Below are 19,547 nucleotides of genomic sequence, written 5' to 3' on the forward strand. Positions count from 1 at the left end.
CAATGTTGACGTTGTAGACATATCGGTCCTCTTTATTATTTATTAAACAAAATATGTTTTCTTATATAAAAAAAATGGAATTTAATTTAATTTATAATTAATTATTATTAATCGTTCTCTATTTCTCCAAAAAAAAAAAAAGAAGGGGGAATTAAAAGGCATATAAAGGCTAGAGAATTGACAACAAGTATTTTACTCATAAGATGAAAAATCTTTAAAAAAATGTTCCTTAAATCGGGTTCTTCCTCTTCCTCATACAACCTCTCTGAAAAACAAGGACTCAAATGAGAATGACATCCAGTTGCTTGCCGTTCAAAATGTTGGTATGTTTTGGGGTCATTTTTGCAAATGACATTAACATCCAAGGGTTACAATTTATGCAAACATCAACTCGCTAACTAGCAAGATGCTGCTCATCAGAGCCGCCTTTGTTGGCAAGAACAATACTGATATTAAAAAATGAAAAGCCTAAGCTAACTAGCTACGTACTCTCATGTTAAAAAAATGAAACAAGTTGGTGAAGAAAAAAAGAAAAAGTTTAAAGTCGGGTACTTTGGCTTCATTATAAATACTGCCCCAAGTCTACTATCTTGTCACACAGCCAAGACTTAAAGCAAGAAAGGCAAAACACCCCGCAATGAAGTCCCGAAAAACTCTGCTTTTCATTCTCTCAGTCCTTTCACTCTCAGTATCATGGACAACTTCGAAAACAGTTGCCATTGATGGCTTTCTCCAATGCCTTACAATACATTCTCATGCCCACCCAATCCAAGAAGCAATTTACACACCTCACAATGCCTCCTTTCAATCTATTTTGTTATTACATATCAACAACCGCAGATATTCTACACCTACAACCCCAAAACCTTTGGCCATTATAACAGCCAAGCATGAATCCCATGTCCAAGCAACTGTGCTTTGTGCAAAACAACATGGATTGCAACTTAAAATCCGTAGTGGTGGCCATGATTTTGAGGGTTTATCTTACACGTCGGATATCCCCTTTGTCATTCTCGACATGTTTAATATTAACTCCATTGATGTTAATCTTGCGGATAACACCGCCTGGGTTCACTCTGGAGCTACTCTTGGAGAAGTTTATTATGCAATTGGTACAAAAACCAACGTTTACGGATTTCCTGCTGGGCTTTGTCCAACCGTTGGTGCTGGAGGCCACATCAGCGGTGGCGGTTATGGGGTTATGATGAGAAAATATGGGCTTAGCGTCGATAATGTGGTGGATGCTAAGATAGTTACTGTGAAGGGTCAAATCCTTGATAGAAAGTCAATGGGAGAAGACCTTTTTTGGGCCATCAGAGGAGGTGGTGGAGCTAGCTTCGGAGTCATTCTTTCATGGAAGCTCAAGCTGGTTCCAGTTCCATCCAAAGTGACTGTGTTCAACGTTACAAAGACCATAGAGGAAGGTGCTACAGATCTCGTTTACAAGTGGCAAACTGTTGCACCCGAGCTGCCTGAAGATCTCTTCCTCAGAGCAATGCCACAAGTGAAGAATATTGATACCAAGGGAAAAAAGACCGTGGCAGTATCATTCATTGGCCAGTTTTTGGGACAAAGTGACGAGGTTGTTGCATTGTTGACTGAGCGTTTCCCTGAATTGGGTTTACAACGAACAGACTGCCATGAAGTGAGATGGGTGGAAGCCACTGTATTTTGGGCTGAGAATCCTATTGGAACTCCCATAGATGTTCTTCTCGACAAGCCAATTGAACCAGCAACCTTCTACAAGGGCAAGGCAGACTATATGAAGGAACCACTTCCAAAATATGTTATAGAAGCTTTATGGAAGAAGATGATTGAGATAGAGAATATTTGGGTGGATATGAACCCTTACGGTGGAAGGATGAGTGAGATTCCTGAGTCTGCAACGCCATACCCTCACAGAGCTGGAAATCTATTTTTTGCTCTATACTATAGCTCATGGTATGATGAAGGGACTGAGACCACTGACAAGTACGTTCGCTTAACAAGAGAGCTGTATGACATGATGACTCCATATGTCTCCAAGAGTCCAAGACAGGCCTTCCAAAACTACAGGGATCTCGACATTGGTGCGAATCAAGATAATCAAACTAGCCTTAGAGTTGCTACAGTTTATGGAAGGAAGTACTTTAAAGGTAATTTTGCTAGATTGGTACGGGTGAAAACCGCGGTTGATCCTCATAATTTTTTCAGGCATAAACAAAGTATCCCACCTTTTTAGAGAGAGAGAGAGAGAGAGAGGGATGTATGGATAATAAAATTCCGCCTCATATATATACATATATTGTGAGAATAAGTGGAAGAGAGAGAATAAGTAAAAGGTTTAGATGTATCGTCTTATGAGATGTGTGTGTGTCATGCTTGATTATGATATCGATGTAACCAACATTGATATAATGTATTGTTAAAGATGATGAATAAACTGAAGTTCTATTTATTTGCAATGATTTGTATTTTTTTTTTAAGGGTTTTTAACTTTAGTGGTCTCTAAATTTATACTCAAATTTCAATTGGGTCCTCAAAGATTGCGCAGAGACAAAAATTGAAAATGAGATTCTTCCCAGGCACACCACCCCAAACATAGAACAAGCATAAAGAATTTGCAGAAAAATAAAATCATGTGACTGAAATTGAACTCTATGTATAAACATTACACAAAAAAAAACTCCCCCTAAATGACATATGGTTCAAGCACACAAATATCAAACGAAGGGGCATCCAATGAAATTATATTTACACACCATAGTGCAAAAGCAAGACCTAGCAACAAAATTGCCAAAAAATAAAATATTGAAGCATCCATCATAATAAAATTTTGAGAAAGAACTAAGCATGATTAACCTTAAATTTTTTTTTGGTCAAAATCCGGAACATGTGAAATAAAATAAAATACATAATTAAGTCTTTAGGTTCTCCATATCGACGTCCAGCCACCACAACCATCCAAATTCGCATTCGGCCAAATAAGGGGAAATTTAGTATAATTTCTCCTTTTCTTTTAAATAATAATAATAATTTATTCGTATTATAGTTCTGCAATTTTGGCATAATAAGGGATGCATGTGATGAAAGTTAAGGTTCCACTCCAAAATCGATTGGTAATAAAGGGAATAACTCAACTCATTATAAATCCAAGCTAGCTCTCTTAATTTTTTAATGTGAGCAAGAACACTCTTAACACGCCCTTACAGGTGTGGTGAACTTTTAGCCTAACATGTGAATAACACATATTTGGTGACGTTGAAGCACGTGTGGCCGTTGTGCCCAATATGTAAAACCTGACTATGATACTTTGAAGAAAGTTAAGGTTCCACCCTAAAATCAATTGGTTTTGGGATGGAACCTCAACTTCCTTCAGCATATGACACCAAAGGAAATAACCCTAATAATTTAGAAAACAAAACCTATATGTTTCAATTTTATTAATACCAACTATGAGATCCATGCAGCAATAATAGCCCAGCAAACATGTTCAAACAAACTGTACCCTATCCATCCATGCATATAAAAAACATCAAGGGAATGATTCCACATGGCCAACATCAAAATAATGCCGTCTGATTAGGTCCTTCATGTATATACTCGTCGATTTCCTTCAGTTTTTCTTAATAATGGACAAGGCTTTCCATACGATGAGTTTAATAATCAAAAGGGGATGAGAATATCGTTGGTAAACAGTCCATCGTCTGCAGGATTGAAATCTGTGCAGCCTATACAAGACTCTGGCAGTATCATTCATTGGCGTTTCCCTGAATTGGGTTTACAACAAACAGACTGCCATGAAGTGAGGTGGGTGCAAGCCACTGTATTTTGGGCTGAGAATCTTATTGGAACTCCCACAGATGTTCTTCTCGACAAGCCAACTGAACCAGCAACCTTCTATGTACAAAAGCAAGTCTTCCATGTGCTTCTTCATAGAATCACTTTTAGTGGTTTTAAGTGATTGGGGAGAAGCACATAGAAACACCTCCCATGTGCTTCTCCATAAAGTCACTTAAAACCACTTGAAGTAATTATATGGAGAAGTGATTATTGGCCTATCCAGAATCACTCCCAAACGAGATATGGATAACTACGTGGGAGGTGCTTCTCCCCAGAAGTGATTTTAGCATATCCATAATCACTCCCAAATCAGCCCTAACTTATCTGTTAAATTTAAAAAGATAAAGCCAACTGTTGGTAACCGAAATTTCACAAACTCCTCCAACTGCTTCTGTAAATCCTGAAAACCAAAATAACCACTGGGAACCGCTAATAACTGCTTAGACGACTGTGGTATCACCACACTGCAAAGCAGAACAAAGCATCCATTTGCCCAGAGAAAAGTTTCAAGGCAACAATAAATTAAATAGATTTGGCATAAAGAAAGAAAGTAGATGGGAATTTTCTCAAAAAAGAAAAGAAAAAAGAAACAAGCATAATACCTTTTTAAAAAAAAAAAAAAAAACTGCTAGATAGCCTGTAGCAAAGTGATTATTATTATTATTATTATTATTATTATTATAAAATGAGGGCGAAACCCAACATAAACAAAGATAACTATACCAGGACACTCCTGGCTCAACCTATACATGCATTTATTGCATTAAATTCAATGGGTTTGGTGGTATGTCAATTTACAAGTGATTTTAGACACTTCAATAAGAAATTTATGATGCAAAAGGAAAGACATTCCGACCCAATGAGAGGGAGGGAAGTTACGATGTACATGGAAAAACGAGGCTAATGCTTTGTTAGAATGTGAATATTCAATCCAAAATCAAATGACAATGAAATGGAGATGCCCCCACGACCTTTTTGATGCTTCCATTTTCAATGCAGGATACTCTTAACACACCCAACGGTATGAACAGCCTAGCTAACTTATAACTACAAATAATGATCAAACTAATATAACTTATCTTAAGCAGGCCAAACCTTTAGATAACTACCGGTACGAAAAACCTACTATAGATCCATGGGTTGGCAATCTACATACAAAATTATTTAATACAATATTGATGGAGATCGTGGAAATTTTGAACTTTGCCTACAGTAATTATTAAGTTTATTTCATTGTATTCACTGAGATTTTATGGCCATACAACATAGAATTGAGAGAGCTTTGCAATCTAGGCTTTGAAAAGTCCATCTGCTTGTCTGTTGTCAACTTTTCTAATACTGTTAGCATTAATTTATTTATAGATTTTGCTAAAGCTAGAGGAGCCTACAATGGATATAGGGGACACATGTGCCAATAAAAGATGATATTATTGCTTTGAATCATTCAGCCACTGCTAGCTTGTTATAGAATATTCTTGCATTGCCATCTCCATCTTTTAAATTCTTGACTTCTCTAGAATTGTGTAGAACACAAATGAACATTATTTTTTCAACAAAAACGTTTGAAGAGAACAATACATAGATGGGTTTGGCAAAAGGATAAAACAAGAAATAGATGATTTGGTACATGAGACATGTTAAGTCCAACCTTTAGATAACTACAACTATGGGCTAAGCCTCCATCCTGTACATAACAAAAACTGGAAAAACAAAAAGAATGCAAAACAAGAGAATTATCTAATCCCAACAAAATTTTCTTCACTTTCTTATTTATGACTGTAGAAAATCAAAACCTAAAGCCCCCTCGGCCCCTCCTTTATAGTTGTTTAGACGGAAGAGTTGGAATGCTCTGTTCATTTCTGAAAAAATTCTCAGGATCCACCTCTGTTTTAATACGTACTAATCTTTCAAAATTACCCTTGAAGTACTTAGTCCCGTACACTTTTGCTTCATCGTACCCGCCTTTCGAATTCGTACCAATGTCAAGGTCACGATAGTTGTAGAAAGCCATCCTGGGATTCTTGGACACATAAGGAGTCATTGCTACATAAAGTTTTTTCATCAAACTCAAGTACCTTTTGGTGGACTCAAACCCTTCCTCCTTCCAGTTAACTGAATACTGAATCTTGAATAAGTTACCTGCTCTATGTGGAAATGGAGTAGCTGTCTCTGGAATCTCACTCATTTTTCCTCCATAAGGATTCCACAGCATCGTAACTTCTCCAATCTCAATCATCACCTTCCATAAGGCCTCCAAATCTGTCTTTGAAATTGGTTGTTTCACGTAATCAGATTTTCGCTTCAGAAACACTTGCCCCTTGGGGACCCTGTTGAGCAAAACCTCAGGGGAAGTAGTTCCATTCTGGTAGTTTGTCCAATATAAAACTGATTGAATCCAACTCATTTCATGGAAATCTGTTTTCTGCAAACCCAATTGAGGAAAGCTTTGACTCATCAGCTTCAGAAGTCTTTCAGAGTTTCCGAGAAACAAGGACATGAAAGACACCTCGATCGTTCCATTCGCTGGCTTAATAATTGCTCTTATGAACAAATCGTGATCTAGCTTATCAGCAACTTGTTGCCATTTCACAAGACTTTCTGTTGCACCTTGTGCCAATGTCCTTTTTACTTCGAACACTGTCACCGTGGCAGGAACCCGAACGAACTTGATTTTCCAGGCAAGAATGACTCCAAAACTTGATCCACCACCTCCTCTAATGGCCCAAAATAGATCTTCACCCATGGCCTTTCTATCAAGGATTTTACCATTTACATTTACCAATTTTGCATCCACAATGTTATCAGTTGAAAGTCCATATTTTCTCATCATGTTACCATAACCACCTCCTGTGAAATGTCCACCAGCACCAATACTAGGACACACACCAGCAGGGAAGGCATGGTTCTTGCTTTTCACAGAAATTGCATAGAAAATTTCACCAAGTATTGCCCCAGATTGGACCCATGCACTTTCATCCGCCATATCAATATTGATGGACCGGAGATTAAACATGTCGAGAACGATGAAATCTTTTGTATTTCGGGACACATAGGAAACACCCTCATAGTCATGTCCACCGCTTCTTATCCTGATTTCCAAGCCAAGGCTTTTGGCACATATGACAGTTGCTGGAACATGGGATTCATGCTTGGCTGCTACAATTAGCAGCGGTTTCGGGGTTGTCGGGGATATAAATCTGAGGTTTCTCACATATGACTGCAGAACAGAGGAAAAAGAGGCACTTTTGGAGGTGTAAATTGCTTCAGAGATTGGATTTGATCGCTGAGAATGTTTGGAAAGGCATTGGAGAAAATTGTATTCAACTGAGGATGAATTGGTACATGAGACTGATATCACACAAAAGATTGAAAAAACTGCAGAGAGTAGTATTGCACATTCTAAAGCCTTCATTTTTCCAGGCAATGTTGATGTTTCTAATGATCTCAGGGGTGGGATGGAGATGGGTTTTTAAGCTAAATGTGCCTTAGAAGAGAAGAGGATGAGAAAACTTGCATGGTTTTAGGGTTGGCTGTTGGAGCTCATCTCTTTAGGATTAGTGTATGATTTTTTAGAAGTAATTAAAATGGTAAAAAAAGCTGTGGTTGAATTTGTAAGATTCATGACTTTCAGTGGATTTATTTTTGTATGATAAAAAAAGGTTCCTAAATCTAATGATAGAATTTTTGTGGACTGAGTGCCGGTTCTCAAGGGGAGCAAGCAACTGTGTGATTGCACAAGGCCCCAATTCAATTATAGAAGAGAAATCTGACTAAAAGAGAATGTAGGAATGAAATCTGAACAACAGATATTTGCAGGAAAGAAATCTTTGTGTAAAGGTTGAATTTGTAAAGTTGATGCATTCTATTCTATCAAGAAAAAAAATAAAGATTTTCTAATACTGGCAACTTTCTTTTTGGATAATAAAGAATAACTTCATTTATAACTTTCACCAATAAACGATAGAATGTTCACTAGTATTACACGTTTGCTCAGTAAAATTTTTTGTAACTTTAAGCACAAGTATTCCGATGTAGCTAAAAACAATTTTTATTGGCCTAATGTCATGTGCTCTGCTGCTAAGCTTCACTTCGTCTGTCTAAAGAGGTGGTATACTTTGTTCATTCCTGAAGAAATTTTGAGGATCAACCACGGTTTTCACACGTACCAATCTATCAAAATTATCTTTAAAAAACTTGCTGCCATAAACCCTAGCAATGTCAAACTCTGTCTGATTATGAAGATTAGCGCCAATATCAATATCCCTGTAGTTTAGGAAGGCCTCTCTTGGGTTCTTGGAGACAAATGGAGTCATCTCTTCGTACAATTTTCTCGAGAAGCTGAGGTAATTGTTGGTAGTTTCAATTCCTTCCTCTGTCCAAGACATATAATACTGAATCTTGAATAGGTTTCCAGCTCTGTGAGGGAATGGAGTGGCTGAGGTAGCAATCTCATCCATTCTTCCACCATAAGGGTTCCATTGCACGTACACTTTCTCGATCTTTTGCACCATTTGCCAAATGGATTCTATTCCTTCTTTTGGAATTGGTTCTTTCACATAATCGGACTTACTTTTGAAGAAGAATGTTGGTATATTTGTCCTGTTAAGTAGAACATTGATGGGAGTTCCAATTGGGTAGCCAGCCCAAAATACAGTGGATTCTACCCAACTCATTTCGAAACAGTCTTTGCGCTGTAAACCAAGTTCAGGGAAGCTCTCATTTATCAACCGAAGAAGCTCATCAATTTGACCCAAAAAGTGACCACTGAATGAGACTTCCACGGCCTTTTTCTTCCCCTCTCCATTGCTGACTTGCGAAGTTGCTCTTATGTAGGTGTTTTTAGGCAGCTTAGGAGCAACGTATTGCCATCGGTAAAGGACGTCTAGGGCACCTTGTTCAATGCTTCTTGTAACATTGAACACAGTTACTTTAGCTGGAACTCGAACTAACTTAATCTTCCATGAAAGAATAACTCCAAAGCTTGCTCCACCACCTCCTCTAATGGCCCAAAAAAGATCTTCTCCCATTGAATTTTTATAAAGAATTGTGCCATTCACATTAACTAGCTTAGCATCTTCAATATTATCCGCTGAAAGCCCAAATTTTCTCATCGTAGGACCATACCCCCCACCACTAATAAGGCCACCAGTCGCAACAGTTGGGCAAACTCCAGCCGGAAATCCATGAACCTTACTTTTCTCAGCAATTTTGTAATAAAGTTCGCCTGCCGTGGCCCCAGCTTGAACCCAAGCGCTTTCATCTGTGACATTTATTTCAATTGATCGAAGATTAAACATGTCAAGAATGATAAATGGGACAGATGAAACGTATGATAGGCCCTCATAATCATGGCCACCGCTCCGGATTCTAATATGCAAAGCATGTTGTTTTGCACAAACCACAGTTGCTTGGACATGAGATTCATGCATGGCTGCAATAATAGCCATTGGTTTTGGAATTGTAGGTGTTGAATATCTGCGGTTTTGTATGTATGCATTCAAAACATATTGAAAAGAGGTATTTTTGTGTGTGTAAATGGTTTCAATGATTGGATAGGAGGACTCAGAAAATTTGGGAAGGCACTGAAGGAAGTCATTGAGATCCGCATAGGCAGTTGTCCATGAGACTGAGGACAGAAGGACTGAGAGAACAAAGAATAATTTTGCTTTAGAGGTTGGCACCTTCTTCATTTGTCGAAATATTTTTTTTTCTTTGAAAACTAAACCGCAGGTTATGGCTCTTCACTTGGTTGGCAGTATTTCTAGAGAAGTCAAAACCACTGAGAACAGTTTTTTATTTTGGTCAAAACCATGTACACAGATAGATAGTCTACCAAATAATTTTATGGGCTAAAAGAGAGATGAACGCCTTGCTAGATCTGCTCACCAATAAGAAAATCTGGCCAAATGAAGAAATTAGTTTCATTGAATTGGAAGGCTTATAAATTTCCAAGGGACAAAATTTAGAATTTGAAGTGGCTTCCAGATGCACAAGGATGTGTTTTTGGGGTTAGGTCAAATCAAATCGTGAGAAATATTGGAGCAAAAATTAGTACAGGTAAAATGTTGGATCTTAATTAGTAATGCTGTACAATGCCATTCACCTTGTAATTCAAAGCTAGTTGGCTAAAGCATTGTCTTAATTATATAATAGGACTTTGTATTTTCACATTGGACATGAGTTACAAACATGAATAAATTTCATAGAAGAATTTTTAAAAATAACATTAATTTAGAATTTAAGGAGTTGTTAAGATAAATTATGGCGAGATTGACTTTAATTAGGAGATTTAATTCATATTCTTATTATTTTATTTCTTTCTCTTTTGTATAGATCTTGTGCAATTAGGACTTTATTTGTTTCCTTGTTATTGAATTGACCCTAATAATGCTACAGGCACCAACTTGTTTACCAACTTATTGATACCAACATATGTGGCACAGTCCAAATCATATGTCATCTCATTCTTTTTTTTTTGCCATCATCTTTTTGTTTCAACAAAAAGAATTTCACCCAGCAAAAACCAAAAAAATTAAGAAAAGAAATAAATAGAACACCCCTTCACCTCTGTAAAACCCTAAAAATATATATAGTCCCTCCATTAAAGGTCCCTTCTGAAAAACCCTTGGATGTATTATCACAAACAAATTAGTTTAAATTCATTTTTTTAATTCTAAGAACAGGAAGATTTCACCAAGCAAACAAGGTTGAGATTAACCACTCTTTTTGCTTTATTCTTATTGACATGGGTATCGCTAGTGTCAGGTCTAAAACTTTCAAAAATTCAAGAAATCCAATGATTGTTCTCTCATGAAATATAATAACCAAACTTCCAACAAAAACATACTTGCAACCTCGCTTAATTCAATTACTTCAACGCGGTGGCGGAGTCCATGTACAGGACTTGGCCATATATTTATATGTATGTATGAGCAAATAAATAGAAAGAGAAAATTCAAATAGCAAATAAAAATAAATCCAATAAATGGATGAGCATGCAGCAAAAGGAGTAAGTTTCTCAAAAATCTCTTACCCACTGTAATTTACTGTTTCATTTCGACAAGGGTCTCAAACCCGAATAGCTTTAAGAATTAAAATCTTGAGTACAAATTGTTTGTCATGATGGATTTTTATATTTCCTTGTTGTGTGCCAAACTCCAAGAATACGGTATCTATTCAAAAGCCAAACACTACAAAATAAAAAGGAACTGTGCGACCAAGAAGTAGCAGCATATGAAATAGGGCAGGCAACCTCCCCCCGTGAGAGTTTTGGCAACCTTGGTTTATCATCCTCGACGTAGAAGACTGACCCCAAAGGAAATTGGGCACACAATGTCGGATAAGGAAAAAGCACACCTTGTAGACTCTTCTGGCCTTGCCAACTTTGCCAACCATCTAGAAATTGAGAAAGGTATAGAACAAGAACAAAGAACTACTAAGCCGCACTACTTGGGTAGCAATTCAACTGTGGCAGGTGGCAAAAAAAAAAATAAATCTGGAGCTTTCTGATATGAGGTTGGTATCAATGAATGTGATGGTGGGATACAAATTAGGCTCTGCAAATAGGCTATTCATTGACATTTTGACTGACCGACTCTCTTTGCATATGAATGGATGTCTTCTTCTCTTCTATTCTCTTGAGCTGGGTTAGGGGAGCTGGGAAGCGGAAAAGTCCTAATTGGTTAATGTGTTTTAATTAATAATAAAAAATTAATAAGGGTAAACTTGGAAAATAAAAGATACTTTATCTGATGCATTAATGACCTTTTTTGAAGTGTAAGCAAATTGACACATGTTATGAGTAAAAGAGAGAATGTCCAAAAGAGAAGGTTGCTTTAGCATTCCCCAATAATTTTCTGATAAAAATAAATAAATGCTTATGTGTCATGACTTAAACGGTTGGATAATTTAATGGTTCATATATTTTGAATAAATGCATGAATGTTAAATGCAGGGCTCGGAATCCATCATTTAATAATGAAGTACCATAAACTTCAAGAGCTACTTCATGTGACTAAAATTTCCCCAAATCTGAGTAGAAACACAATCCTTCTAAGAAAATATTGAAAGAAAGAAATTATGCTCTGTGATGAGCCACCAATATTCTCCCTCCCCCTCGACCCCCCTCTCTCTTTTTTGGGTCTCCTAACGAGGTGGGATACTTTGTTCATTCTTAAAAAAATTATAAGGATCAACCATGACTTTCACACGTATCAGTCTATCAAAATTTCCTTTAAAATACTTGCTTCCATAAACTTTTGCAGTTTCAAATTCCGTATGATTCTGCCGATTGGCGCCAATATCGAGATCCCTATAGTTTTGGAAGGCCTCTCTGGGGCTCTTGGAAACATATAGGGGTCGTTTGGAACGGCGGACTGTCATGGACTGGACTAAATCCTGGGACTGTCTTGGACTAAATCCTGGGACTCATTCCTTCATACAATTTTCTTACAAACCCAAGGTGTTGTTTGAGGTTTCAGCCCCTTCTTCCACCCAATACGTCACGTATTGAATCAAAAATAGGTTTCCATCTCTATGAGGAAATGGAGTTTCCCACTCCGGAATCATACTCATTCTTCCACCATAAGGGCTCCATTGCATCAACACCTTGTCCATCTTAAGCATCATTTGCCAAATGGATTCAATTCCTTGTTTTGGAATTGATTCTTTCACATAATCAGACTTACTTTTGAAGAAATTTGGTGGCCCCTGTGGCCTATTAAGTAGAAATTTACGGGAGTTCCAATTGGCTGGTCAGCCCAGAATAGAGTAGATTCTACCCAACTCATTTCAAAACAATCTTTTAGTTGCAAACCCAGTTCAGGGAAACTTTCATTCATCAATGGCACAAGCTTGTCCCTTCGTCCGAGAAAGAGACCAACGAATGATACTTCCACAGTCTTCTTGCCCTCTGTACTATTCTTCAGTCGCGTAATTGCTCTGATGAAGATTTCATCAAGCAGCTTTGGTGCTACGTATTGCCATTTATAAATGACATTTAGGGCACCTTGCTCCCAAGTTCTTTTAACGTTGAATACAGTCACATTGGCTGGAACAGGAAGAAGCCTGATCTTCCATGAAAGAATGATCCCAAAGCTTGCTCCGCCACCTCCTCTAATGGCCCAAAAAAGATCCTCTCCCATTGAGTTCCTGTCAAGAATTGTCCCATTCACATTAACAAGTTTAGCATCTTCTATGTTATCCACTGTAAGGCCATATTTTCTCATCATAGGCCCGTACCCGCCACCACTAAAGTGACCACCAATTCCAACAGTTGGACAAGCTCCCGCTGGAAACCCATGAACCTTACTTTTATTTGCAATTTCATAATAAAGTTCACCGATAGTAGCCCCAGCCTGAACCCAAGCGCTCTCATCCGCGACATCAATATCAATGGATCGAAGATTAAACATGTCAAGAATGATAAAGGGGACATCGGATACGTATGATAGGCCCTCATAATCATGGCCACCACTTCGGGTTCGAATCTGCAACCCGTGTTGTTTCGCACAAATCACAGTTGCTTGGACATGAGATTCATGCAGTGCTGTGACAATAGCCAATGGTTTTGGAGTTGCAAGTGTAGAATATCTGCTGTTCCTAATGTATCCCAACAAAACAGATTGAAATAAGGTATTTTCACGGGTGTAAATGGCTTCAAAGATTGGGTAAGCAGATTGAGGTTGTTTGGGAAGGCATTGGAGGAAGCCAGTGAGAACTGGATCTGAAGTTGTCCATGACACTAAAAGCGAAAGGACTGAGAGAACGAAGAGTACTCGTACCTTCATTTTTTTTCCCTGGCTCTTTCACTTCTTCGTCGTATTTACAATGAAGTGATTGCACCGGAATATATATTTTTGAGCAACTAGTTAGTTCTTCCTAATTAAGACCACCCTGACCAAGTAATTAGGGTAACACAATAAAGTTGAAAAGCAACGATTGGATTTCTTGCCAAATCGGATGGCAAGTACATGTATAATCATTGTTTATTTCTTTCTGCGAATCTATTTGATTTCTTGCCGTACCTTAAACATAACATTTTCCTCTAAATAAATTATATCAGATTTAATTACTTGAATTCTCGTTCTGATTTTTATGTAACTATGAAATAGATTGTCTGTTTTTGGAATTAGATATTACTCAATTATTTACACTAACACTCTTGAGGTTTTTGGCTTTTTCACAAAACTCCCTGAGATTTTTGAAATTACACAAACACCCTCTGAGTTTATAAATTGTTTTCACACAAAAACACCTTTAATTTCATTGATTTTTCATCCAAAGACTGATGATTTTATACAAAAAATTCTCCAAATGACAAAGTTAGCCTTTGAGATTAGATTGTATAAAACAAACAAAATGAGAGAAATTGTACCAATTACAAACTTTGAACCCAAAAACCAATTGTGAAGAAGACAAATGGTGGGCATTTCGACTGTTGCTATTCTTCTGGAAATAAATATGGTACTACAAAAAAAAAAAAAAAAACAAAAAAGAAGGCAACAGTCACGCTTTTTGAGTCACCAAATTGATTTTGCTTACTTGTCATCATTATTTATTCTTGTTTAACTCTCTCACATTTCAATTTATTGATTACATATGATCCAAAAGTAACTTTCCAATTTTTCCGAGTAATAAAATATTTAAGAAATGTATTTTACTTTCTAATACACGTTTATTAAGTTTCCAAAATTGCATTTAAAATACTTGCTTCCATAAAGTTTGGCACCAATATAAAGATCCTTGTAGTTCTGGAAGGCCTCTTTTGGACTCTGGAGTCATTCCTTCGTACAACTTTCTTGAAAAGTTGAGGTATTTGTTGGTGGTCTCAGTTCCTTCGTCATCCCATAACACAAAGTAATGAAGCATATATGCTTAACAAATATGCTTAATGAAAAATAGGTTTCATGTGTTGTATTCTGTTTGGAGACTTTGTATTTCATTAATAATCTTCCTCTTCCACTGCCACAAGCATTGGAGAGGTGGAATATCTGTCACAACGAATTAAATATCTGTCACAACGAACCTACACGTCAACATATATAGGTAAAATCCGGAAAATTCATGGTTCTCTTTCTCTCTCTAAAGTGGTGGAATACTTTGTTCATGCTTGAAAAAATCCTGAGGATCAACCATTGTTTTTACTTGTACCAATCTATCAAAGTTATATTTAAAATACTTCCTTCCATAAAGTCTAGCCTTGTGAAAGTTTGTGTGGTTGCGCAGGTTGGTACCAATGTCTAGGTCCCTATAGTTTTGCAAGGCCTCTCTTGGGTTCTTGGAGACAAAAGGAGCCATACTTGTATACAATTTTCTCGACAATTTAATATAGTGATTGGTGGTCTTAATCCCTTCTTCCATCCAAGATATAAAGTACTGAACCGAATATAGGTTTCCAGCTCTATGAGGGAATGGAGTTGCTGATTCAGAAATCTCACTCATCCTTCCGCCGTAGGGGTTCAATTGCATCCACACCTTCTCTATCTTAATCAGCTTCTTCCATATGGCTTTGAAACCATGTTTTGGAATTGGTTCTTTCACGTAGTCAGACTTGCTCTTGAAGAAGATTGCTGGCGCCTTTGGCCTAGAAAGTAGAACATCTATTGGAGTTCCAATTGGGCAAGCAGCCATGAACACAGTGGATTCTATCCAACTCATTTCAAAGAAATCTTTTTGTTGTAAACCCAATTCAGGGAAACGCTCATTTACCAATGGAACAAGCTTGTCACTTTGTCCCAAAAACTGACCAGTGAATAATACTTGCACTGTCTTCTTCCCCTCTTGGCTACTATTCTTGACTTGTATACCTACTCTAATGAAGATGTCTTCAGGGAGCTTAGGTGCAACGTATTGCCATCGATGGAGCACATCGGTAGCGCCTTCTTCCAAGGTCCTTCTAACATTGAACATGGTCACTTTAGGTGGAACTCGAATCAACTTGATCTTCCATGAAAGAATGACTCCAAAGCTGGCTCCACCACCACCTCTAATGGCCCAAAAAAGATCTTCTCCCATTGTATTTCTATCAAGGATTCTTCCATTCACATTCACTAGTTTAGCATCTTCAACGTTATCCACTGTAAGACCATATTTTCTCATAAGTGGACCATACCCACCACCACTAAAGTGGCCACCAATACCAACACTTGGACAAGATCCAGCTGCAAACCCATGAACCTTACTTTTCTGTCCAATTGCATAGTAAAGTTCACCAATAGTAGCCCCAGCTTGAACCCAAGCACTCTCATCTTCAAGATTCATATCAACGGATCGAAGATTGAACATGTCAAGAACAACAAAGGGAAGATCCGATACGTATGATAAGCCCTCATAATCATGGCCACCACTTCGGATTCTAATTTGCAACCCGTGTCGTTTTGTGCAAATAACGGTTGCTTGGACATGGGATTCATGCGTGGGTGCTACAATAGCCAAAGGTTTTGGAGTTGTAGGTGTAAAGTATCTGCGGTTTTTAATGAGTGATAACAATACATGGGGAAATGAGGTGTTTTGAGGGGTGTAAATTGGAGGGTTGGACTGAGATGTTTCTCCAAGGCATTGAATGAAGTCATTGAGAACTTGTTGAGATTTTTTGGGAAGAAATTTGAGGGAGTCATTGAAAGAACTTGTCCATGATGTTGGTATCGTCTTTATTGGTGGATCGAGACTGGCACAGAAAGGAAGGATAGAATGAACCGTACTGCAGAGCCAGAGGAATGAGACAAAGAAGGGTATTATTGCAGAGCTTGGTTCCTTCATCGTTTTTAGAATTTCTGCAACTCCAATATATTTTGATCTCAATCAACAACAATTGCTCCTATGGATGGTAAGCTTTATTCAGAATAATAAAACCAGAATTAATTAGTCCATAACTTGCAACGTTAAAATTAATTGGTTGGAAACTTGCAACATCATAATTAATTCATCGGTTGAAGAACAAAGAAAATAGGTTCAAGGATATTGAGAAATTGCAACGTAATAATATATATACATATTTAAGCAACTTATATGTGCATAAAATTAGCTAGGGTGTTTTATATTAAGAAAATACCACAATTCCTCCCCAGTCCAAAAATGAAATTTGTTGTATGATTCAAAACTCCCAAATATTAAGAAAATATTACATTTATTGGATAAATGGTAGTTTGTTCTTGAGATCAACATTTTGTTAATTGGAATGCAAATATTGGAGTTAAGTAGATGAACACGTATCAATAAATTAGGGAAGGAATATATAAGGACATGGAAATGGAGACAGCAGATCCGGACTCGTCAGATCAAGCTCAAGCAAAGTCTTCTCTTTCTATTTTTTTCCCTATAAATTTTAGATTGAAATATTACTTACGTATCTATCATGGGCAGCAGATTTTGATGTTATGCAATTCCAAATTTCAATTCAAGGACTGGTAAAAAAAAACACAGAGTACTTAACCAGGAGCATTTCTGAAGACCAAACGGTAACAAAAGAATGTAATTTTTTAATTTTTTTTAATTTTTTTTAAATTTTTAATGGGACACACCATTAATAAATTTAAAATATTATGCTTATGACATGTTTATTAATCCATAATTGAATTGAGAATGAATTGAATTGAGAATGAATTGAATTGAGGAGGAGTTGAATTGAGAAGAATTAGATTCCGGATTTCTATTGAAGTTGTTTACTAAACCATATGAATTAAGGGGAGTTAAATTCCGAATTCCTATTGAAGTTGTTTACTAAATCATATGAAATTGGGGTAGGAATGACACTAATTACTAAAATGTCCTCGTTGTTTGATTAAAGTAGATTGCAAATTTGGAATTTTGAAAATGTGTGAGGATATAATGGGTAAAAAAGATGAATTCATAATATGTTAGTTCTCCAAGAATTAGAATACCACCTCTCACTCAAGAATTGAACTCCTCCAAAATAAGGAATTCAATTCATAATTTTATGTGGGCCCCACTTACTTCTCAATTCCTTGATGTGAAGTAAACGCAAGAATCCTTCACATGTGGAATTCAATTCCTGATGAGAATTTCAATTCTTGATTAGTAAACACACCATTAGTTATAAGTGTGTGGCCATATTCATTTTGAAATGCGATGTGGTGCTTTGAGATGCAAAGAACAAGCATTTTTTCTTCTAGCGAATTCCGACAAGTAAGAAGGAAGGATGTAGAAATGTAAATGTTAGGGTGATTGAGCGGCCAAATAGTTGAAAATCACGCCAAACTTTAGTAAGTTTTTTAAAAGTAACTTTTTAGATACCATCAAACTTTTAAATACTTTTAACTAATTTTTCGAAAGTCATAATTGAATACCACTATACTTTTATAAACTCTTTAAAAATTTAAATTGAATACCTCCTAACTGAAATTGGTACTTAGGTGACGAGGGGTAAATTTAAAGATATTCAAACAAGACACAACAAACTTCACACACTTTAGACCTTGACAAAATACTCTTATGACTAGTCAACTGTTATACATGAATTACCACAACCAAGAACATACACAGAGCATACCAAGATGTACCTACATGCCAAGAGAATTACTAGTGACAACCTAGACACTCAGAAGGACCCGTCAATCTAGGCATCTCTTGTGCTAGCAACAACTATGATGAAAGTGTGTGAAGACATCATAATTAAGTAAAACACCAAACAACACAAAATGATGACTAGTCAACCGCAAGAACACAAACCCAAAAATACATGAACATCATGCGATGACGAGTCAAATATCAAGAACACAAACCCAGAAAATTACAGAGATGCAAACCTAAAATTGTTCACCCAGAAACCCACAATTAGGAAAAATTGGGGGTCATCAATCGACCAGGCAATTCACTAAGTAAAAAGATTTTTACAAAGAAACACTAGAAAGCTCAAGAAATCCTAGGTGGCAGCTCCTTCTTCAACTCTTTCATCCCATGGTCCAACTAGCTAGCTCCAACTCAGACAAAAACGAAATTTGGATTCAAAGATAAAATGACCAATTTCTTCAAGAAACCATACTCTTGAAGAAATCAATCTTGAATCTGACCCCAGATATATATATGAGAGAGTGTTTGATCTAGCAAGATGAGGTTTTCATATTTCAAATGTAGTTTTCGAAAAATCAATTTAGAAAACTCAAAGATGAAAAATATGAGGATTACTCTTGAGGAAGAAAAAGAGAAAGTTTGCAAATAAACTTTTCAAAACTTATCCACAAAAGAGACAGTTGGAAAACCTTACTAACGCAAAATTTGACTAGTCATATGGTGGAAATATGACTAATCATAATCTTTAGGAATTTAGAAAACGCTATGCAAAACTTACCTTTGTCAAACGCATTGTTGTCCATCATAATGAAGCCAGATAAGAACACCTGGAGATGTAATTCTTAATCTAGACTAGAGCTTGGGAAAATACAATGATTGTCCTATTACAAAATTGTCAAAGGAAGTCAAAAGAAAAACACAAAATGCATACACTTACACTAACTTTTAAACTATACACCCCTTAACGAGAGAAGAAAATTAAGATGATGGAGAATTTTTTTTAATTATAAAATTTAGAAACATTCAACACAACTTTAAGTGTTGATTCCAATGTAAATTAGTACTTTTTAAAATCATTACTAATTATCATATTCAATCTTAATCGTCCAAATCTCTTTAAATCCAATGGTTAATAAGGTGTGTTATAATGTGTGCCAAAAATGTGCGTTCTTCAATCCTAATCCTAAGAAAATATT

The 19,547-nt window shown here is 36.7% G+C and overlaps 4 protein-coding genes and 1 pseudogene across 4 annotated transcripts; 1 reads left to right on the top strand and 4 right to left on the bottom strand.

The window, feature by feature from the left end:
• Positions 1-637: 637 nt before the first annotated feature.
• LOC117624308 (berberine bridge enzyme-like 7) lies at positions 638-2,221 on the top strand. The gene has a single exon (XM_034355471.1). The coding sequence runs from the start codon at positions 638-640 to the stop codon at positions 2,219-2,221; it is 1,584 nt and encodes a 527-aa protein (XP_034211362.1).
• A 3,121-nt stretch (positions 2,222-5,342) lies between these two features.
• On the bottom strand, positions 5,343-7,355 carry LOC117624961 (berberine bridge enzyme-like 8). Its single transcript, XM_034356501.1, has one exon. The coding sequence runs from the start codon at positions 7,232-7,234 to the stop codon at positions 5,639-5,641; it is 1,596 nt and encodes a 531-aa protein (XP_034212392.1). The 5' UTR covers positions 7,235-7,355; the 3' UTR covers positions 5,343-5,638.
• A 564-nt stretch (positions 7,356-7,919) lies between these two features.
• Positions 7,920-9,512, bottom strand: LOC117624309 (berberine bridge enzyme-like 7). The gene has a single exon (XM_034355473.1). It carries the CDS (start codon positions 9,510-9,512, stop codon positions 7,920-7,922), a length of 1,593 nt encoding a protein of 530 aa, XP_034211364.1.
• Positions 9,513-11,967: 2,455 nt separating this feature from the next.
• On the bottom strand, positions 11,968-13,610 carry LOC117626240 (annotated as a pseudogene).
• Positions 13,611-14,904: 1,294 nt separating this feature from the next.
• On the bottom strand, positions 14,905-16,581 carry LOC117624311 (berberine bridge enzyme-like 7). The gene has a single exon (XM_034355475.1). The coding sequence runs from the start codon at positions 16,579-16,581 to the stop codon at positions 14,905-14,907; it is 1,677 nt and encodes a 558-aa protein (XP_034211366.1).
• Positions 16,582-19,547: the final 2,966 nt, after the last annotated feature.

The sequence above is a fragment of the Prunus dulcis genome, chromosome 4 (genome assembly GCF_902201215.1).
Source record: "Prunus dulcis chromosome 4, ALMONDv2, whole genome shotgun sequence".
Classification (NCBI taxonomy): domain Eukaryota; kingdom Viridiplantae; phylum Streptophyta; class Magnoliopsida; order Rosales; family Rosaceae; genus Prunus; species Prunus dulcis.